The following is a 19495-nucleotide window of genomic DNA, read 5'->3' as shown; positions in this document are numbered from 1 at the left end:
ATCAGCTTCTTGATATGCCACGCAGGTCAGGTAGATGGATTATCTTGGCAAAGGAGAACTAATCACTGATTCCCAGCCACAGCCAGGGACGCTTGGGTGTCTGCCTTGGGTTGGAGGGGGTGACGGTAGGGGATGGAAGGTCAAACTTAGATGGGCACCATTGAGTCTGGCTCTACCACACCATTGGGGAGTCCATTTAGCATTGCGTGTCACCGTTAGGAATTTGATGATGTCATGGCAACTGGGGCCATTGGAGAGAGAGTTTCCTGGTCTGTTGTGATAGTGCTACAAATGGATTTGATATTTTCTATGTTTTCCACTTGGCTCCTACGTCACTGGTTTATTAGCAAGCGCTGTCTGTTACTACCTGTTGACTACCTCAGATGAAAAATACTGAGATGAGAGCATTTGTTGGCAAAGACAATGTGTGAACAACATACACATTTTGGGGTCTTGTCTCATTTAATCTACCAGGAAACACGTTGTGCATCAACAAATGCATTTCTGTTCATTCTAGAACTCTCCCATTCCTTAGCTATAAGCCAGACAGTTTTAGCCTTGATTGCGACTTTCCCGTAACTCATACAGAGGTCTATACAGTAATTAAAATGGACAAGCAAGTAGAACACATTTTACATTTCAAATCTAGTCATCTAGCAGACCGTCTTATCCAGAGCGATTTACAGAAGCAGTTGTGGTTAAGTGCCTTGCTAAAGGGCACAACGACAGATTGTTCACCTAGTCGTCACTGGGATTCGAACCAGCAACTTTTCAACCAACACTCTTAAGTGTTAGACTAGCTGCCATCCATCTAAATAAGTATTCCTTAGCATGCATAAAATACATAAATCTACATGAGATTAAGAAGCAGGTGTAGCCAACAGGCCAGGACAGGACTCTTCTAGTCAGGTCATTCAAGTAGGGGTCAAATTTCCACCCGATATAGCCTGTTCCTGCAGCCTGCTCTGGGCACCGATTGATATTAAGACTCCCTCTAAACAGATGACATCCCCTTGACAACCCCTCTAACATGGATCCCAAAACGACGTGATGATGCAAGACTGACGGGTAAACACTTAGGTCACAGCTTTGCTCATCCTCCAATCTTATCCAAAGAGGTCACTCCAAGCTCCAATTCGATGATGTCGTCAAAGACCATAATACCCTTGATGCAGAATCAGTGACCATGCGTTCAGGGATGGGAATGTGCCTTTTGAGCACTTTCCTAGCAATCTAGATAACTCTGGCGTTTGGGTGAGGAACATATCCGATTTCTAAGCAGGGGCAGCTGGCTGGTTACAAGGCTTTTATAGAAGGCGAGCAGTGAGCTATTATTGGAAAGTGGTTGGCTATCCATTGAATTTACAATAATAAAACACAGTGGTAACAGTGGTAGCTATATCCACTCTGACAGTACAAAATCAGGTTGGCTATGCCAATAAACATGTCAGTTGTTTAGAAGGGACATGGATTACCTGCACAAGTTTCTTCTCCTCTGTCCTAGTTGTCTCTATGTTCTCAAAGTCCCTTCGGCTGTGATTATTGAAAGTATGATTTGTATTTTGCCATGACTGAAAATAGTCCAAGATGTGTTGCCGTTTTGTAAATCTAAACCTACAATCCATCCGTTGTCATATTTGGGTGAAGAAGTAACAAAACAATGAATACATATTTTAATTGTGTGGGTGTGGTCATTTGTTTTGTACAGAAAATAGGGTGAAGTGGTGACAAGGTGGGAACAATGTTGTGCCAAGCATAAAGAAGGTATAGAGGAAAAGTAAAGAGTAACAAACAGAACGGGATCTAAACAATGCATGCAGAAGAGACCAACCAAGGAAACGCAAACAGAAGGATAAAACACATTTTAATTGCACCGATGTGAATCTTACAGAAAGTGCACTATGGAGAAGAAACACACAAAAGGAAACGAAAAAGAAACAACTTGAAAAACGAAAGGAAGCAGCCCTACACGAAATGATACCTTTAACATTTCAGGGTGGTTTCATCCTAAGCTAACCTATTTTCTGTAACTGCGCTTATTTAAATATCCCTTTAATGATGTTTGTTTTTGGCATTATGTCAAATCAAAGAGCAGGTGGACAGAAACATAGAAGAAGGATGCAAAGCTGAAATCAGAAAAGTGAGAAAAGACAATCATTCGTAGGCCAGGGCGAGAGAGGTAGTGCGTGACTGCCATTCGTGTAGGTGAAATACAAGCCGACTAACCCTCCCAAACCAACAGCTCTCACTACACACAAACATATGATCTGTGACATTGGGACAGTTTAAATGTAGGAACCTAACATGACGCAACAGCTGGTAAAAAGTTTAAAATAAAACCAAACCATTCAAGTAGGATCTTTGGAAGACGCTGAAGGAAATTGTACACGATCTACATCCTACATTCGTCCAAGTACATTCCACCTCTCAGAGATGGGGGCCAGACACACACACACACACACCCTTTAAACCCCCTATGCTCCTTTGAGACCTCCCTTTCAAAGTCACTAAGATCTCTTCTAGCCATGGTTGCCAAAATAATGGGCAACTGGGCATTTTTATACATGACCTTATGCATGATGAGATGAACATTTCTTAATGAACTTAGGAACGACACCTGTGTGGAAGCACATGCTTTCAATATACTTTGTATCCCTAATTTACTCGTGTTTCCTTTATTTTGGCAGTTACCTATATACTTCCATAAAATACAATACATTAACTTTTTGCAATGTAATTTATGAATATTTTTCTGTGAACATTATTTCGGCAGGTTTCCTATTCATTATAGCATATGAGCATTATATCCACAAAATCGAAATAATTTCTCTATACATACAAAACATACATATCCTCCTAAGATCCAGGAATTCATTTTCGTCCTCTCTAATGGACATTCGTTTTTGGTCCGTATCTCTTAGGCCATACATGCCACTGTGGTAGATCCTGTTGTACCTTTGAGAGGACATTCTGGGCTTTCCAATGGTAACATGTGTGGGGGTGTCACCTTGATCATTTTTGTCTTTATGATTCTTCAAAATGCCTACCATCACAATTAGCACATTTCATAGTAAGTGTCTGTAATTGTATAATTATCATTTTTGTGAGTTTGATTTTCAAATGGTTTCTAATAGGTAAATATCTCAGGAATAGTTTGGTGAGTTTTAGAGCAATGTAATCATATGTGACATTAAATAAGAGGTAAACAATGTTCTTTACCTACTTACTGTAATCGTTCATATTTTTTCATATTTACTAACAACACAGTCCTAATGGCCACTACAGTGAACATCCTTTGACATGTTTTTTTTTTCACCCCAAAAACTTAATAAACTTAATAAAAAATGTATAAATGATCTAAAACTGGGTCTCAGGAGAATATGTCAAATAAAGTCAGACAGTTCTCAAACTTGTCTCTAAATATATTTCAACTGACCAGTCCTGGTCTCCCTTACCATGTTTTAAACCTCTTTAGTCACTACTAATCATTTAGTCTTCCCTTTGTCATCAAGGTCAATTTTGACAAACCATTACTGCACATCTTAACAGCTAACAAATACACTGTTGATATTGCAGAAAAGATTCTCAAAATTAGCACTCGCTCAGGCACCTCCTCAGTACTCATCACCAACATTTTCTTAAATCACCTTTCAATCTACTCTCATTTCCATTTTTTTCTCAGCAATAAACACTCACCTGTTCACATTCTGTCAATGTCTGCTCACAGACTCCGATGAATCAACACTGATTCACATCATAAGTCCATTGAATGCATTTCATGGCTTTCCTGAAAATCTACATTTTATCATTTTTGTTGGCTCGGGTAAGTAATAAGCTATACCAATATCATATACTTAATGTTTAATGTGTTTCGCATTGCATTAATGCTAAGAAACACACTTTGAAAAGCTTTGCTTAGCTGGTGGAAAACTACATCCGAACTTTATGATATTTGACATTTTAAAATGTGTCATATTGTGACATCATTTAAAAAAAATATGTTGGCTGTAAATTATTTAGAAAAGCATGTTAAAAGCCTTCTACGAATATATTGCATTTGTATGAATGTCTATTTTAACTAGATCTTATGTTGTTTCAAGCAAATATCACTTAGTCATCCTATCAAAATCACTCTTTCTCCACAGGTGCTGGCTTCCATACCTGGGCTGAACTCTTTTTGGCCATGAACCTGGGCTTTGGAGCGGTGCTGCCCCCAGAGATGGACTCAGGCTTTGCCGCTATCGGAAAGCTGGGGACCACATAGGTACTGGGAGGTAGTGGCTGGTAGGGGGCTTGGGGTGCTGCTTGGTAAGGGGGGCTATGGGCTGGCTGATATGGACCTTGGGGGGTCGGTTGGTAGGAAGAGTTTGGAGCTTGGGGCTGGGGATGGTGCTGGGGTAGATAAGGGGCTGGATGGGCTTGTTGGTAAAGGGGATTATATGGTTGTTGGTAAGGGCCAGCAGGAGCTTGCTGGTAGGGGTTATTAGGTGGCTGGTAAGCATTAAGTGGGACTTGGTGGTAGGGACTATCGTGCATGTGTGGTTGAGGGGGCATCCCATAGGGCTGCTGGGGCTGCTGTGGATAGGCAGAATTCATTGGTCCAGCCGGCTGGACAGGGGAAAGTTGCTCATAACTGATTGGTTGGTTTTGGTTTGGAGGGACTGGGGCAGGGGCTGGGGCAGGCTTTGGTGCAGCGGCCTTGGCAGCCTCGGCAGCCTCCACTGCTGGGCCATATGTAAAAAGGGAGGCATTGAGCTGATATGGCTGATGTTTCATAACATCTATAACAGCAAGGGGTTTGCAGGCAGGTTTGCCTTTCCCTTTCTTGGCTTTGGCCATAGGGCTAGATGGAGGGGGTTGCTTAATGGCCCCTGGTGGGTAGGACGGGGACTGTATGGGGTTGTAATTTGATGTAGGGGGAGCTCTGCAATTGGGTGAATATTTCCACGAATGAGGTACGGAGGGAGAGGGCGATGTGGACCTTGCCTTGTTTTCCTGCGCAGTGGCTGCCTGGGCTTGCTGGGCTGCCTGTGCAGTGGCTGCCAGCACAGTGTCCGAATCCACTACATACTTCTCCATACGAGACTGCCTCTTGGCGAACAAATCAGCTCCTTTCCCCGTAACAGCCGGCATCGACAAAGCTGAGCCCATGCCTCGCACTGGTACCAACACGCTGGCCATTGGATTGATGAGGGGTGACGATGACCTTTCTCCAAGCGTGTAAGAATTCATTCGCTGTGGGCGAGGTGGAGGAATAGAACGGGGAGCATTTTGTTGGGCATTCCCAGGTTTCGGAGAAGTTTGAGCCACTCTGTCCATCGGGGTCTGGGTATTTACTGGGGCTTGCTGTGGTTGTGGGGCCCAGGTACTTGTGTGTGTCTGAGGCTGTGCCTGAGCCGGGGCCCATGCATTCATAGGTGGCTGTGGGGGTGTCTGCTGTGGAGGTGGCTGTTGCCAGCATTGCTGGGATGGGGATTGGGTTGGAGTTGTTTGGGCCCAATGTGACTGTGGCTGGACCTGATTCTGATCTGGGGTCCAGGCATTAATGGGTAGCTGTGCTTGAGCCTGAGCCTGAGCAGGTGCTTGAGCCTGAGCAGGTGCTTGAGCCTGAGCAGGTGCTTGGGACCATGTATTCATATGGGGTTGGGGCTGACCTGTAGGTTGGGGTTGGGCTGATTGGGCCCAAGGTGGCTGTGGTGGCTGGGCCTGGCTCTGTGGTGGTGTCCATGCATTCATTGGAGGCTGAGGTGATGACACCCAAGGTGGCTGAGGCTGGGCCTGGGCCTGGGGCCAAGCCTGTTGTGGAGGCTGAGGTTGTTGACCCCATGGTGGCTGGGGCTGTTGCTGTACATGTTCTTGAGGCTGAACCCAAGGTGGCTGGGGCTGTTGCTGAACTTGTTCTTGAGGCTGAGCCCATGGTGGCTGGGGCTGTTGCTGAACTTGAGGTTGAACCCATGATGGCTGGGCCTGTGCTTGTTCTTGAGGCTGAGTCCATGGTGGCTGGGGCTGTTGCTGAACTTGTTCTTGAGGCTGAGCCCAAGGTGGCTGGGGCTGTTGCTGGACTTGTTCTTGAGGTTGAACCCATGGTGGCTGGGCCTGTGCTTGTTCTTGAGGCTGAGTCCATGGTGGCTGGGGCTGTTGCTGAACTTGTTCTTGAGGCTGAGCCCAATGTGACTGGGGCTGTTGTTGTACTTGTTCTTGAGGCTGAACCCATGGTGGTTGGACCTGTGATTGCTCTTGAGGTTGAGCCCATTGGGGCTGGGCAGCCCAATAATTAATTGGTGGCTGAGGCTGAGCTTGAGGCTGAGGAGGAGGAGGTTGGGGAGTCACCCAAGGGAGCTGTGGTGGGGACTGACTTGGAGCTGGAGCTTGGGGCTTCATTTCAGCAGGTGTCCAAGTACTCACGGGTGGCTGCAGTTGTGGCTGCTGTTGTGCCTGTGTTTGTGGTGGAGGCTTAGAACTCACTTGAGGCTCGGGTTGCGAATGAAGCTGAGGTGGAGAAGGTCCATTTCTTCCCCAGGCTGGCGCTTGCTGGGGCTGCTGCTCTGCCTGGGACCCTGGGGGACTCCATGTGTGTTCTTCTGGAGAGGGGGTGTTGGCAGGAACGTCCTGGGGTGCAAGAGGGGGGGAGGGTTCTGGGGCCGGTACAGGGGTTGGATCCAGTTCTGGAGCAGGGGCGGACTCCAGGTCGGAGGCTGTAGCAGGTGCGGGGACACTATTTTCAGCATGCAGTGGCAACTCCTGGTTGGCCAGCTCAGGCTGAGGGGACCAAGGCGGAGAGTTGGGATTAATGATGGGCTTGGGAGCGACTGGTGGAGGCGTCTTATGTTTGACCCTTGGTGACTGGAGAAAGTTGCAAGCCTCAGCCCCCAAGCTAAGGTAGTCCTCTTCCGTAGCTGACTCGAAATCCAACTTCTTGTCACTCCTGTTGAGGAGATTCATAAGCTCCGGGTTGGGTGGAACTTTGGGAGCCTGTTTGAAATTGAACATTGGCTTGCCCTTGAATCTGTTCCTTGTGTCCTGCAAGATCCCAGACTTAATAGCCGGCGTTGAAATGCGCTCGTCGCGCGAGGCAATCTGCTCCCCCTGACTCATCGCTTCTTGGTTGTTCCCACTCATTGGGGTAAGAAATGGGACGGGCACCTGGTTTTGTACCGAGAAGGGTTGGGGGGTTCGATTGCTCATGGAACTCTGCATTTCATTGCTTTGGTGTTTGGCGACGCCATTTATGTTAGATGAGTACTGTTGAATTTGCTGCTGCTGGTGGTACTGCTGCTGCTCGTACTGTTGTTGCTGCTGGTATTGCTGCTGCTGGTTGTATTGCTGCTGCTCGTACTGTTGTTGCTGCTGGTATTGCTGCTGCTGCTGCTGCTGCTGGTATTGCTGCTGTTGCTGCTGTTGCTGCTCGTAATACTGCTGTTCTTGGAACTGCTGATACTGTTGCTGCTGCTTCTGGTGCACGTTCACGTCCATGTAGGCCTGGCTCTCTGTGGTGGCCTGCATGTACGAGCGCTCCTCCATCTGCTGGTAGGCTGCATGCTTCTCCACCTCCTGCACTCCCTCCACAGGAATCCCCTGGCGCCTCATCTCCTCATGTTCGGCAGCGATCTCGTCCATGCGCTGGCGGCGCTGGGAAAACATTGTGGCCCCCTTGCCCGTGGTGTTGGGCAGTTGCTCCATCTCCTCTCCGGAATTGAGCTTGCGCTCGATATTGAGTAGTCCCGTGTCCCAGTCGCAGGTTATCACTCTGCCTCCACCATGGGCATTAGTAAAGAAGTCCTCGTCAAGCTCTGAATCGCTGGTGGTGGCTAAGAGGGTAAATTTGATCGCTCTGGGGTCTTTTTCCTCGTAGTCTTCCTCGCTGTCGTCTTCCTCGTACTCTGGTTCGCTCTCACCAGTGCCGTAGCTGACGAGTGTGTACTTCTTGGCCCTCTGTCGATGCCTCTTGAACATCAACACCCCCTTGTTGTTGGGGTTGGGAGCGTCAGCGTTCAGAAGAATAGCAATGCGCTTACATTTAGACTTGGCCTCCTTCACCTGCTTGTCTGACAGGCTCTCACTGCGCCTGAGCCCTGCAAAATAAAGAGAGGGAGAGAGAGACAGGTGGAGGGAGGGAGGAAGAGAGAGGGTAGAGGGAGAGAGACGAGGGATATTTCAAATGGTTGCTTCTTGTGGCCCATTTAATTGAACTGCATATAATGGTTATTAATAGCTTGGGTCTAATTGAGACGACCACAAATCATTCCATTTGGGTGAACATCCATCGGAAAATGTTTTCCACACCAAGTTACACTATTTTCAGATACCAGCAGGCCTGCAATGCAACCACATTTTCTTATGAGTCTTATGATAATCTCGAATACACCTTAACACTGCATGTCCACCCTAATGACATTGTGAAAACATATCTTAATACATTAATGCAACCACTCACTAATTACTTCCACTGATATTTCAGTGGAATCAATCACTGTTTAAATGGCAGACATGAAAAATAGCAGAAATTCTGACAAACTGCAAACTTAAATCACACCATGCTATTAGATAGTAAATTAAAAGCATTGTTAAATATCATAGCAGACAATTGTATTCACCCCATTATATTGAAAACCGGAATCTTTTTTTCAAGCAAAACACATTTGTAGAAATCCCTCAAATGACATAAATGCAAACAATAACCTACACATTTCCATAAACATACATAAGAGCTAAATCTAATCCATTCATTCACTCATTCATTCAATATTTTCCTGGTCCTGAAATTATACTTGGTTATCTATAGCCCAACAAAAAGGCTTACCTCAGTGCCGAAACTTATCACAGATTTGATCATTCAATCTCCAAAATCTCTATTAAATCAACACAAAAAGCAATTACCTAATTCTCTGACCAACTGTCTAATATCCTCCTAGTTTGTTCCCCGATAATACACGATATTAACAAAGCTGTGAAAGCCTATTCAAATGGGTGGTCCCCATAGTTTGAGCCAATGGCAGAGCATAGAAGAGATAAAATGAATTAAAAATAGTCTGTGGGACGGGAGTGCATTCACCAGCACCCAAGCACCTTTCACACTCCTTATCTGTAAGTCCACCCTCGGATCTGTCACCTAAACCCGAGGCCACGACAGTCATGTCCACACACTCTTTCACAGCACCAACCCTACACACACATACGCAAACATAAAAAGCGATGATTTAAAAAAGTACCCCGTCCTTACATTTTTATTTCTCTCAGTACGACTAACCTCAAGGTGGAGGAAGACTGGGAGTAGTGAGCTTCGGCTTTACGGCTCGGGCTAAGACATACGGTTTTAAAGGATCGGGTAACGGGCTAGTGCAGCACATGCTGGTGTCCGTCAAAGAGCACGTCTGCAGGCATCATCAATGCGCTGGCATTCAATTAAATGTCATACTTATCGCCCTGAAAGAGACATCCTCATCAAGCCACTATTCTAAGCTAGAGGAAAACATTTATATATATTTTTTAAAACATGATCATTCTCTATCTCTACCCATTATATTGCCACAATCCTGCCCTCAGTGATCTTGGATACTACAAACTGGATACTATTCAGGCTTGAACTGGACCTCTCTGCTTCAGTCCAAACAAAACCCCTCCCAAGTAAGAAAGAGCATCTACTATTTTTGGGGACACATTTTTGTATGCAACAGGGCACCGGGCTAAGGAATGCACACATGCCTCCCAAGAGTTGAGTTGACAAATGCAGTTCACAGCAGTGCTACAGTATGTCAGTCTGCTATTAGTCTGTGCACCCTATAAGACAACAGTAATTTGACCCTCATAAATACACACACAAAGCAGGACAAGTAACAGTGGAAACAAGCATAGAGTACTCACTGGCGTGCCTGGCCCGGTGCTTGTTGGGTTTCCCAAGGTCCTTCTCCGAATCCGAGTCTGGCTCCTCTGCTGGCTCGGCACCCTCTTTGGGAATTCCGAAGGAGACAGTGAAGGAGGCAGGAGCTCCCTGGCTTTGCCCTGCTCCTTCCTCCCTGGGGGCTCCACCAACATTTCCACTGGCCCCACAGGCACCCTCCCCCTCTACCAGACATGGAGAACCCCTTCTGGCTGCGGGATGCTGCAGGGTGATCTCCACCACTCCATGCTGACTTAGGGGCTCCCTAGCTGGGCCACAGACGTAGAGCGAGTGGGTGGTGGTATGGAAGAGGGCCTTGTTCTGGAGGGCCTCTCTCGCCTGGATCTCCCCCTCTATTCCAAGAGCACTCCCCAGGGAGGTGCAGACAGGATCCTCCAGGGTGTGTTCAGAGAGGGACAACTGGAGCTCCACCATTGCCCCTGGGGCGAAACCCCCTCCCTGGGGTCCTACTCGACCTCCGTATTCTCCCCCTCCGAGTAACTGGGACTCTGGGCCGCAGATCTGGGTACGGACCAGATGGGTCCCTCTAGCGGCCTCCGTGTCACTCTCCGTCTCCCCATAGTAGGTCTCATCCTGGGACTCAGCGATGTAGAGCTCTCTGGGTGGTTGGGACCTGCAAAGGGACAGGATGCGGAGGTTGGTGCTTTCCAAAGCCTCACCAGAGGACTCCCTTGTGCCAAAGTAGGTCTCCTCTGAATTAAATGCCCCGGGGGTTAGTGCACAGCATCTGTATGAGCAGGGGGGGTGGAGAGTTAGGAGCATAACACATCATACATCATCATCACATTCAATGAAAATCACTTTGAATTTACAAGTGTTTAGACTGTGCATAATAAGAGTATGGTCATTTGGTTTGAAATGGGATAGATAGAGATAGATAATATGTCTCAGTTTCCCTTTCCCTTGTAGACACAGGCAAAAGGTTATCTGGGGACTGGCATAAAACATCTCATTTAAAAAAAAAACATGTTTTTTGATCTCATGGTTTGATTACCTGGATTTCCAATATGTAATATCGTTGAATATTGTGCTGCGCACCAGAGCACTTGACGTTTGTGTTAACTAAAGCTCTCTCACCACTGGCCCCTCAAGTGGTCACCATAATCACGCAAACTCAATCTCTGTCCCTCATGTTAAATGACTAGAGTGAAGCACTAAAGTGGAAGGTAATCACATTTCAATTGGGCTCCACTTCATTTCCCCTTTCAGCATCATAGAGAAATGTAGTATGTCGTTGTGTCACTACAATTATTGCATTGGAGTCAATTAGAACCTAGCAACCAAAAGGGAAGGGGGTGAGAGATGTGACCAAGCATATTTAATTAAGTGATAATGCCCTCGAAGCCGGTGTTTGGAGAATATATTGGCACGTACTAATGCCAAAATAATACACAAAACAGGCTCTGCCCCACCTGCCCTGAATTTTATTTTATTTATTTTTATTTCACCTTTATTTAACCAGGTAGGCTCGTTGAGAACAAGTTCTCATTTACAACTGAGACCTGGCCAAGATAAAGCAAAGCAGTGCGACACAAACAACAACACAGAGTTACACATGGAATAAACAAACATACAGTCAATAATACAATAGAAAGAGTCTATATACAGTGTGTGCAAATGAGGAAGGATAAGGGAGGTAAGGCAATAAGTAGGCCACAGCGGCAAAATAATTACAATTTAGCAATTAAACACTGGAGTGATAGATGTGCAGAAGATGAGTGTGCAAGTGGAGATACTGGGGTGCAAAGTAGGAAAATAAATCAAATAAATAACAGCATGGGGATGAGGAAGTTGGATGGGCTATTTACAGATGGGCTATTTACAGATGGGCTATGTACAAGTGCAGTGATCTGTGAGCTGCTCTGACAGCCGGTGCTTAAAATTAGAGAGGGAGATATGAGTCTCCAGCTTCAGTGATTTTTGCAGTTCGTTCCAGTCATTGGCAGCAGAGAACTAGAAGAAAAGGTGCCAAAGAAGGAATTGGCTTTGGGGGTGACCAGTGAAATATACCTGCTGGAGCACGTGCTACCGGTGGGTGCTGCTATGGTGACCAGTGAGCTGAGATAACACTCTACTCAAAGCATCCAACACTCTACTCAGCAAATTGGATACAGTCTATCACAGTGCCATCCGTTTTGTCACCAAAGCCCCATATACTACCCACCACTGTGACCTGTACGCTCTCGTTGGCTGGCCCTCGCTTCATATTCGTCGCCAAACCCACTGGCTCCAGGTCATCCATAAGTCTTTGCTAGGAGGCTATTTTGTAAATGACATTGCCGAAGTCAAGGATCGGTAGGATAGTCAGTTTTACTAGGGTATGTTTGGCAGCATGATTGAAGGATGCTTTGTTGCGAAATAGGAAGCCGATTCTAGATTTAATTTTTGATTGGAGATGCTTAATGTGAGTCTGGAAGGAGAGTTTACAGTCTAACCAGACACCTAGGTATTTGTAGTTGTCCACATATTCTAAGTGTCCAGAGTAGTGAAGGTGTGAGCAGCGATCGGTTGAATAGCATGCATTTAGTTTTATTTGCATTTAAGAGCAGTTGGAGGCCAAGAAAGGAGAGTTGTATGGCATTGAAGCTCGTCTGAAGCTTGTCTGGAGGTTAGTTAACACAGTGTCCAAAGAAAGGCCAGATGCAACGGCTCTCCTCTTCGTCTGATGATGAGGAATAGGAATCATCGGACCAACACGCAGCGTCGTAAGTGTTCATAGTAAATTTAATGAAATAAACTGAACACTGAATGACAAAAAACAACAAAGAGAGTGAATGACATGAAACAGCCTTGTAAGGTGAAAAACCACAAAACAGGAAACAACTACCCACAAAACCCACGTGGGGAAGAGCTACCTAAGTATGGTTCTCAATCAGAGACAACGATAGACAGCTGTCCCTGATTGAGAAACATACCCGGCCAAAAACAAAGAAATACAAAAACATAGAAAAGGGGACATACAATGCCCACCTTAGTGACAGTACCCCCAAAGGTGCAAAACCTGACTCTAAAGGGGAGGGTCCGGGTGGGCCTTCCTTACGGTAGCGGCTCGGGTGCGGGAAGTGGACCCTTGCAGCGGGTCCCGGACTGAAGACCCTCGTAGAGGGCGCCACTGGACTGAGGGGCGCGTCTGGACTGAGGGGCGCGTCTGGACTGAGGGGCGCCTCTGGACTGAGGGGCGCCTCTGGACTGAGGGGCTGCGAGTCTGGCGGCTCCGGAGTGAAGGGCGACTCTGGCGGCTCCAGAGTGAAGGGCGACTCTGGCGGCTCCGGAGTGAAGGGCGACTCTGGCGGCTCCGGAGTGAAGGGCGACTCTGGCGGCTCCGGAGTGAAGGGCGACTCTGGCGGCTCCGGAGTGAAGGGCGGCTCTGGCGGCTCCGGGCTGACGGGCGGCTCTGGCAGCTCCGGACTGACGGGCGGCTCTGGCAGCTCCGGACAGACGTGCGGCTCTGGCAGCCCGGGACAGACGGGCGGCTCTGGCAGCTCAGTTCTGGCTGGATGCCAGCTTCCACCCGGCAAATGCGGAACGCTGACACTGAGCACACCGGCCTGTGAATACTCGGCTGAGACACAGTGCGCATCACCCCATAGCACGGGGCCTGATCAGTCACATGCTCGACCCGGTAAGCAGTGTGGGGAGTGGGCTCAGGTCTCCAACCTGACTCTGCCACACTCCCCGTGTGTCACCCCCCCAAATATTTATTGGGGCTGCCTCTCGGGCTTCCTCGCCAGCCGTGTTCCCTCGTAAATGCTGGTTCCCTTCTCCTGCTGCCTCCACTCTCCTGACTGCCTCCACCTGGCCACTCCAATACCTTAACTTTGTTGTCCTTAAGCCATTTTGCCACAACTTTGAAAGTTTTCCGGTTCCGGTTGGAGCGAGCGGTCGCATTCGCACTTCGCTCTGCAGGTTGTATAACTTTTTCATTACATTTCATTATAGTACAACGGTTGATTTGTCTAATCTTAGCAATTCTTCTTAGCTAGCTACATAGCCGTCCTTGTATCAGAGATAATTGCATAATTATCGTATTTCGTCGCCCTAACGTAGCCTTCACTGCTATTCGCCCAGGAGCTAGCTAACGCTAGCTAACGCACACAGATTAGCATCACTGTAGTGCTATTCACTCAACTGTACGACTTGATTAGTTTACTGTTAGCTAGCTACATAATCTTAGCAATTCTTCTTAGCTAGCTACATAGCCGTCCTTGTATCAGAGATAATTGCATAATTATCGTATTTCGTATTTCGTCGCCCTAACGTAGCCTTCACTGCTATTCGCCCAGGAGCTAGCAACGCTAGCTAACGCACACAGATTAGCATCACTGTAGTGCTATTCACTCAACTGTACGACTTGATTAGTTCAGTGTTAGCTAGCTACATAGCTGTCTTTGTTTCAAGATAACTGTGTAGTTTAGTGTGTGTAGCCTTGGAGTGATTATCTTAATTCACTGAGGTTCGCTAGCCAGCTATTTGTCGTCCTTAACGTAGGAGACTCTGCTAGCTAGCCAACAGCTAACAGCTAACAGCTAGCCAACGTCACCACACGTTTACTGATTCGAATTCAATCACCGGTCAGGGAGTATCACATTTTCATTTCATTACAGTACAACGGTTTGATTTGTTTGATCGTAGCTAGCTACATAGCTAGCTACATAGCCGTCTTTGTTTCAAAGATAATTGTGTAGTCTAGACCGATTTCCTAGGTTAGCTAGCCAGCTATTGTCGTTCTTTTAACTCAACGTAACGTAAACAACACTGCTAGCTAGCCAGCTAGCCCCGAATAGCAGCACTGTAGAAATTATTACACTCAACGGAACGACTTGATTAGTGTAGTGCCAACAACGCAGCTACTGCCAGCTAGCCTACTTTAGCAGTACTGTATCATTTTAATCATTTTAGTCAATAAGATTCTTGCTACGTAAGCTTAACTTTCTGAACATTCGAGACGTGTAGTCCACTTGTCATTCCAATTTCCTTGCATTAGCGTAGCCTTTTCTGTAGCCTGTCAACTATGTGTCTGTCTATCCCTGTTCTCTCCTCTCTGCACAGACCATACAAACGCTCCACACCGCGTGGCCGCGACCACCCTAATCTGGTGGTCCCAGCGCGTACGACCCACGTGGAGTTCCAGGTCTCCGGTAGCCTCTGGAACTGCCGATCTGCGGCCAACAAGGCAGAGTTCATCTCAGCCTATGCCTCCCTCCAGTCCCTTGACTTCTTGGCACTGACGGAAACATGGATCACCACAGATAACACTGCTACTCCTACTGCTCTCTCCTCGTCCGCCCACGTGTTCTCGCACACCCCGAGAGCTTCTGGTCAGCGGGGTGGTGGCACCGGGATCCTCATCTCTCCCAAGTGGTCTTTCTCTCTTTCTCCCCTTACCCATCTGTCTATTGCCTCCTTTGAATTCCATGCTGTCACAGTTACCAGCCCTTTCAAGCTTAACATCCTTATCATTTATCGCCCTCCAGGTTCCCTCGGAGAGTTCATCAATGAGCTTGATGCCTTGATAAGCTCCTTTCCTGAGGACGGCTCACCTCTCACAGTTCTGGGCGACTTTAACCTCCCCACGTCTACCTTTGACTCATTCCTCTCTGCCTCCTTCTTTCCACTCCTCTCCTCTTTTGACCTCACCCTCTCACCTTCCCCCCCTACTCACAAGGCAGGCAATACGCTTGACCTCATCTTTACTAGATGCTGTTCTTCCACTAACCTCATTGCAACTCCCCTCCAAGTCTCCGACCACTACCTTGTATCCTTTTCCCTCTCGCTCTCATCCAACACTTCCCACACTGCCCCTACTCGGATGGTATCGCGCCGTCCCAACCATCGCTCTCTCTCCCCCGCTACTCTCTCCTCTTCCATCCTATCATCTCTTCCCTCTGCTCAAACTTTCTCCAACCTATCTCCTGATTCTGCCTCCTCAACCCTCCTCTCCTCCCTTTCTGCATCCTTTGACTCTCTATGTCCCCTATCCTCCAGGCCGGCTCGGTCCTCCCCTCCCGCTCCGTGGCTCGACGACTCATTGCGAGCTCACAGAACAGGGCTCCAGGCTGCCGAGCGGAAATGGAGGAAAACTCGCCTCCCTGCGGACCTGGCATCCTTTCACTCCCTCCTCTCTACATTTTCCTCCTCTGTCTCTGCTGCTAAAGCCACTTTCTACCATTCTAAATTCCAAGCATCTGCCTCTAACCCTAGGAAGCTCTTTGCCACCTTCTCCTCCCTCCTGAATCCTCCCCCCCCCCCCCTCCTCCCTCTCTGCAGATGACTTCGTCAACCATTTTGAAAAGAAGGTCGATGACATCCGATCCTCGTTTGCTAAGTCAAACGACACCGCTGGTTCTGCTCACACTGCCCTACCCTATGCTCTGACCTCTTTCTCCCCTCTCTCTCCAGATGAAATCTCGCGTCTTGTGACGGCCGGCCGCCCAACAACCTGCCCGCTTGACCCTATCCCCTCCTCTCTTCTCCAGACCATTTCCGGAGACCTTCTCCCTTACCTCACCTCGCTCATCAACTCATCCCTGACCGCTGGCTACGTCCCTCCCGTCTTCAAGAGAGCGAGAGTTGCACCCCTTCTGAAAAAACCTACACTCGATCCCTCCGATGTCAACAACTACAGACCAGTATCCCTTCTCTCTTTTCTCTCCAAAACTCTTGAGCGTGCCGTCCTTGGCCAGCTCTACCGCTATCTCTCTCAGAATGACCTTCTTGATCCAAATCAGTCAGGTTTCAAGACTAGTCATTCAACTGAGACTGCTCTTCTCTGTATCACGGAGGCGCTCCGCACTGCTAAAGCTAACTCTCTCTCCTCTGCTCTCATCCTTCTAGACCTATCGGCTGCCTTCGATACTGTGAACCATCAGATCCTCCTCTCCACCCTCTCCGAGTTGGGCATCTCCGGCGCGGCCCACGCTTGGATTGCGTCCTACCTGACAGGTCGCTCCTACCAGGTGGCGTGGCGAGAATCTGTCTCCTCACCACGCGCTCTCACCACTGGTGTCCCCCAGGGCTCTGTTCTAGGCCCTCTCTTATTCTCGCTATACACCAAGTCACTTGGCTCTGTCATAACCTCACATGGTCTCTCCTATCATTGCTATGCAGACGACACACAATTCATCTTCTCCTTTCCCCCTTCTGATGACCAGGTGGCGAATCGCATCTCTGCATGTCTGGCAGACATATCAGTGTGGATGACGGATCACCACCTCAAGCTGAACCTCAGCAAGACGGAGCTCCTCTTCCTCCCGGGGAAGGACTGCCCGTTCCATGATCTCGCCATCACGGTTGACAACTCCATTGTGTCCTCCTCCCAGAGCGCTAAGAACCTTGGCGTGATCCTGGACAACACCCTGACGTTCTCAACTAACATCAAGGCGGTGTCCCGTTCCTGTAGGTTCATGCTCTACAACATCCGCAGAGTACGACCCTGCCTCACACAGGAAGCGGCGCAGGTCCTAATCCAGGCACTTGTCATCTCCCGTCTTGATTACTGCAACTCGCTGTTGGCTGGGCTCCCTGCCTGTGCCATTAAACCCCTACAACTCATCCAGAACGCCGCAGCCCGTCTGGTGTTCAACCTTCCCAAGTTCTCTCACGTCACCCCGCTCCTCCGCTCTCTCCACTGGCTTCCAGTTGAAGCTCGCATCCGCTACAAGACCATGGTGCTCGCCTACGGGCTGTGAGGGGAACGGCACCTCAGTACCTCCAGGCTCTGATCAGGCCCTACACCCAAACAAGGGCACTGCGTTCATCCACCTCTGGCCTGCTCGCCTCCCTACCACTGAGGAAGTACAGTTCCCGCTCAGCCCAGTCAAAACTGTTCGCTGCTCTGGCCCCCAATGGTGGAACAAACTCCCTCACGACGCCAGGACAGCGGAGTCAATCACCACCTTCCGGAGACACCTGAAACCCCACCTCTTCAAGGAATACCTAGGATAGGGTAAGTAAGGGTAAGTAATCCTTCTCACCCCCCTTCTCTCCCCCAACAAGATTTAGATGCAAGTGGCTGTTCCACTGGTTGTCATAGGTGTTTGCACCAATTTGTAAGTCGCTCTGGATAAGAGCGTCTGCTAAATGACTTAAATGTAATGTAAATGTATGCTTGCGGTCAATGTCCATTTGGAAGACTCATTTGCAACCAAGCTTTAACTTCCTGCCTGATGTCTTGAGATGTTGCTTCAATACATCCACATAATTTCCCTTCCTCGTCACGCCATCTATTTTGTGAAGTGCACCAGACCTTCCTGCAGCAAAGCACCCTCACACCATGATTCTGTCACCCCCGAGTAGTGGATTTAAAAAGGGATTCTAGCTTTCACTTGGATTCACCTGGTCCGTCTATTTCATGGTAAGAGCAGGGGTTCATAATGTTTTGGACACTTGTGAAAGTGAATATGTCCCCATACTTTTGGTCCCCTAAAGTGAGGTGACTATGTACAAAAAGTGCTGTCATTTCTAAACAATTCACCTGATATGAAAATACCCTCAAATGAAAGCTGACAGTTTGCACTTTGTCTGCATTGTATAATTTCAAATCCAAAGTGCTGGAGTACCTAGCCAAAACAACAACAAATGTGTCACTGTCCCAATACTTTTGGAGGTCACTGTATGTGTTCCCTTAAATATGGGCATCGGCACAAATATCCGACGGCACACCAGACACGCATGGTGTGTGAGGCTCACTGAGTAACTGTTTAAAAGCTGCTTGTTGAGTGTGCACACAAATCTGCAACAGCTGGTTCGTCAGCAGCCAAGACACTCAAAGGTCAACGCACTTACCAATGAACCACTATCTGTCCGTCCGGCCACCATGTTCCAGGCCACTCAAACGTGTACATGCAATTTTACAATGGTTGGGTCTAAACCTGAATGCTGATTGGTTAAAACCGCATTCCAGCCGGTGTCTATTCCATAAGTTGACGTTAAAATGCAATCCACTGTCTCATCGTCCCAGCCAGGCAACTTGATCGCCACTATAAAAAGCATCTAGACATTAACTCAAATTTTTTTTAGACTAACATCTACTTTTCAAGAGCGGAGATTTGTATAAACCTTACTGTCTGTCTTTCTGACTTTTGCAGCATTGTTTCAATATTCAAATTTGTTCTCCTGCTGTCCTATAGTAATGAATGTGTCGGGACGAGAGACAGGCAGGCAACGTTTCTCAGCCAGTTAAAATCATGAATCAGGTGGCATCATTTTTATGGATATATACAAAAAATAATAATAATTAAAAAGGTCAAATGAAATGCAGCTTTTGCAGTCTTTCCAGCTTCAGTTTGGAGTGATTGTGTTACTGTAGCTGTGTTGTTGGCTAGCTCCTCTGAACAACTCTGTCCTGACGAGTAAGCACATTTTCCATGCCAGGCGAAATCATTGGCTTATTGTTGTCCAAATAAATGTCACTAGAAAACAGCTTAAACAAATGCAAATGCAGCTACTTTGCTGTTATTCTGGCTGCACGTTTTGGCGTGACTCTAAATTAGCCGTCGTTCTCTAGCTAGCAAGCAAGGTATAAGAATCTTGCCAGGCAATATGGAAATGGACATTTAGAACGATCGACTGGATGCAGAACTAGCAACCCTAGATTTG

At 47.7% G+C, this 19495-nt stretch overlaps 1 protein-coding gene across 3 annotated transcripts in view; it reads right to left on the bottom strand.

Moving 5' to 3' along the window:
- The window catches only part of LOC118368767 (synaptopodin-2-like), a 64919-nt gene that overhangs the window by 11714 nt on the left and 33710 nt on the right, over positions 1–19495 (bottom strand). The window contains exons 3-4 of one of the 3 annotated variants that reach the window (XM_035753150.2): positions 9862–10625; positions 4987–8072 (exon numbers count right to left, since the gene is read on the bottom strand). In XM_035753150.2, coding sequence (XP_035609043.2) covers positions 4987–8072; positions 9862–10625 — 3850 coding nt within the window. Of the gene's footprint in view, positions 1–4161; positions 8073–9861; positions 10626–19495 lie in introns of all 3 variants that reach the window. The other 2 variants (XM_035753148.2, XM_035753149.2) reach the window with 2 other exon arrangements.

Source organism: Oncorhynchus keta, chromosome 35, assembly GCF_023373465.1.
Source record: "Oncorhynchus keta strain PuntledgeMale-10-30-2019 chromosome 35, Oket_V2, whole genome shotgun sequence".
Classification (NCBI taxonomy): domain Eukaryota; kingdom Metazoa; phylum Chordata; class Actinopteri; order Salmoniformes; family Salmonidae; genus Oncorhynchus; species Oncorhynchus keta.
The sequence above is the reverse complement of the archived record's forward strand: the minus strand, read 5'-3'. Positions and strand labels throughout refer to the sequence as shown.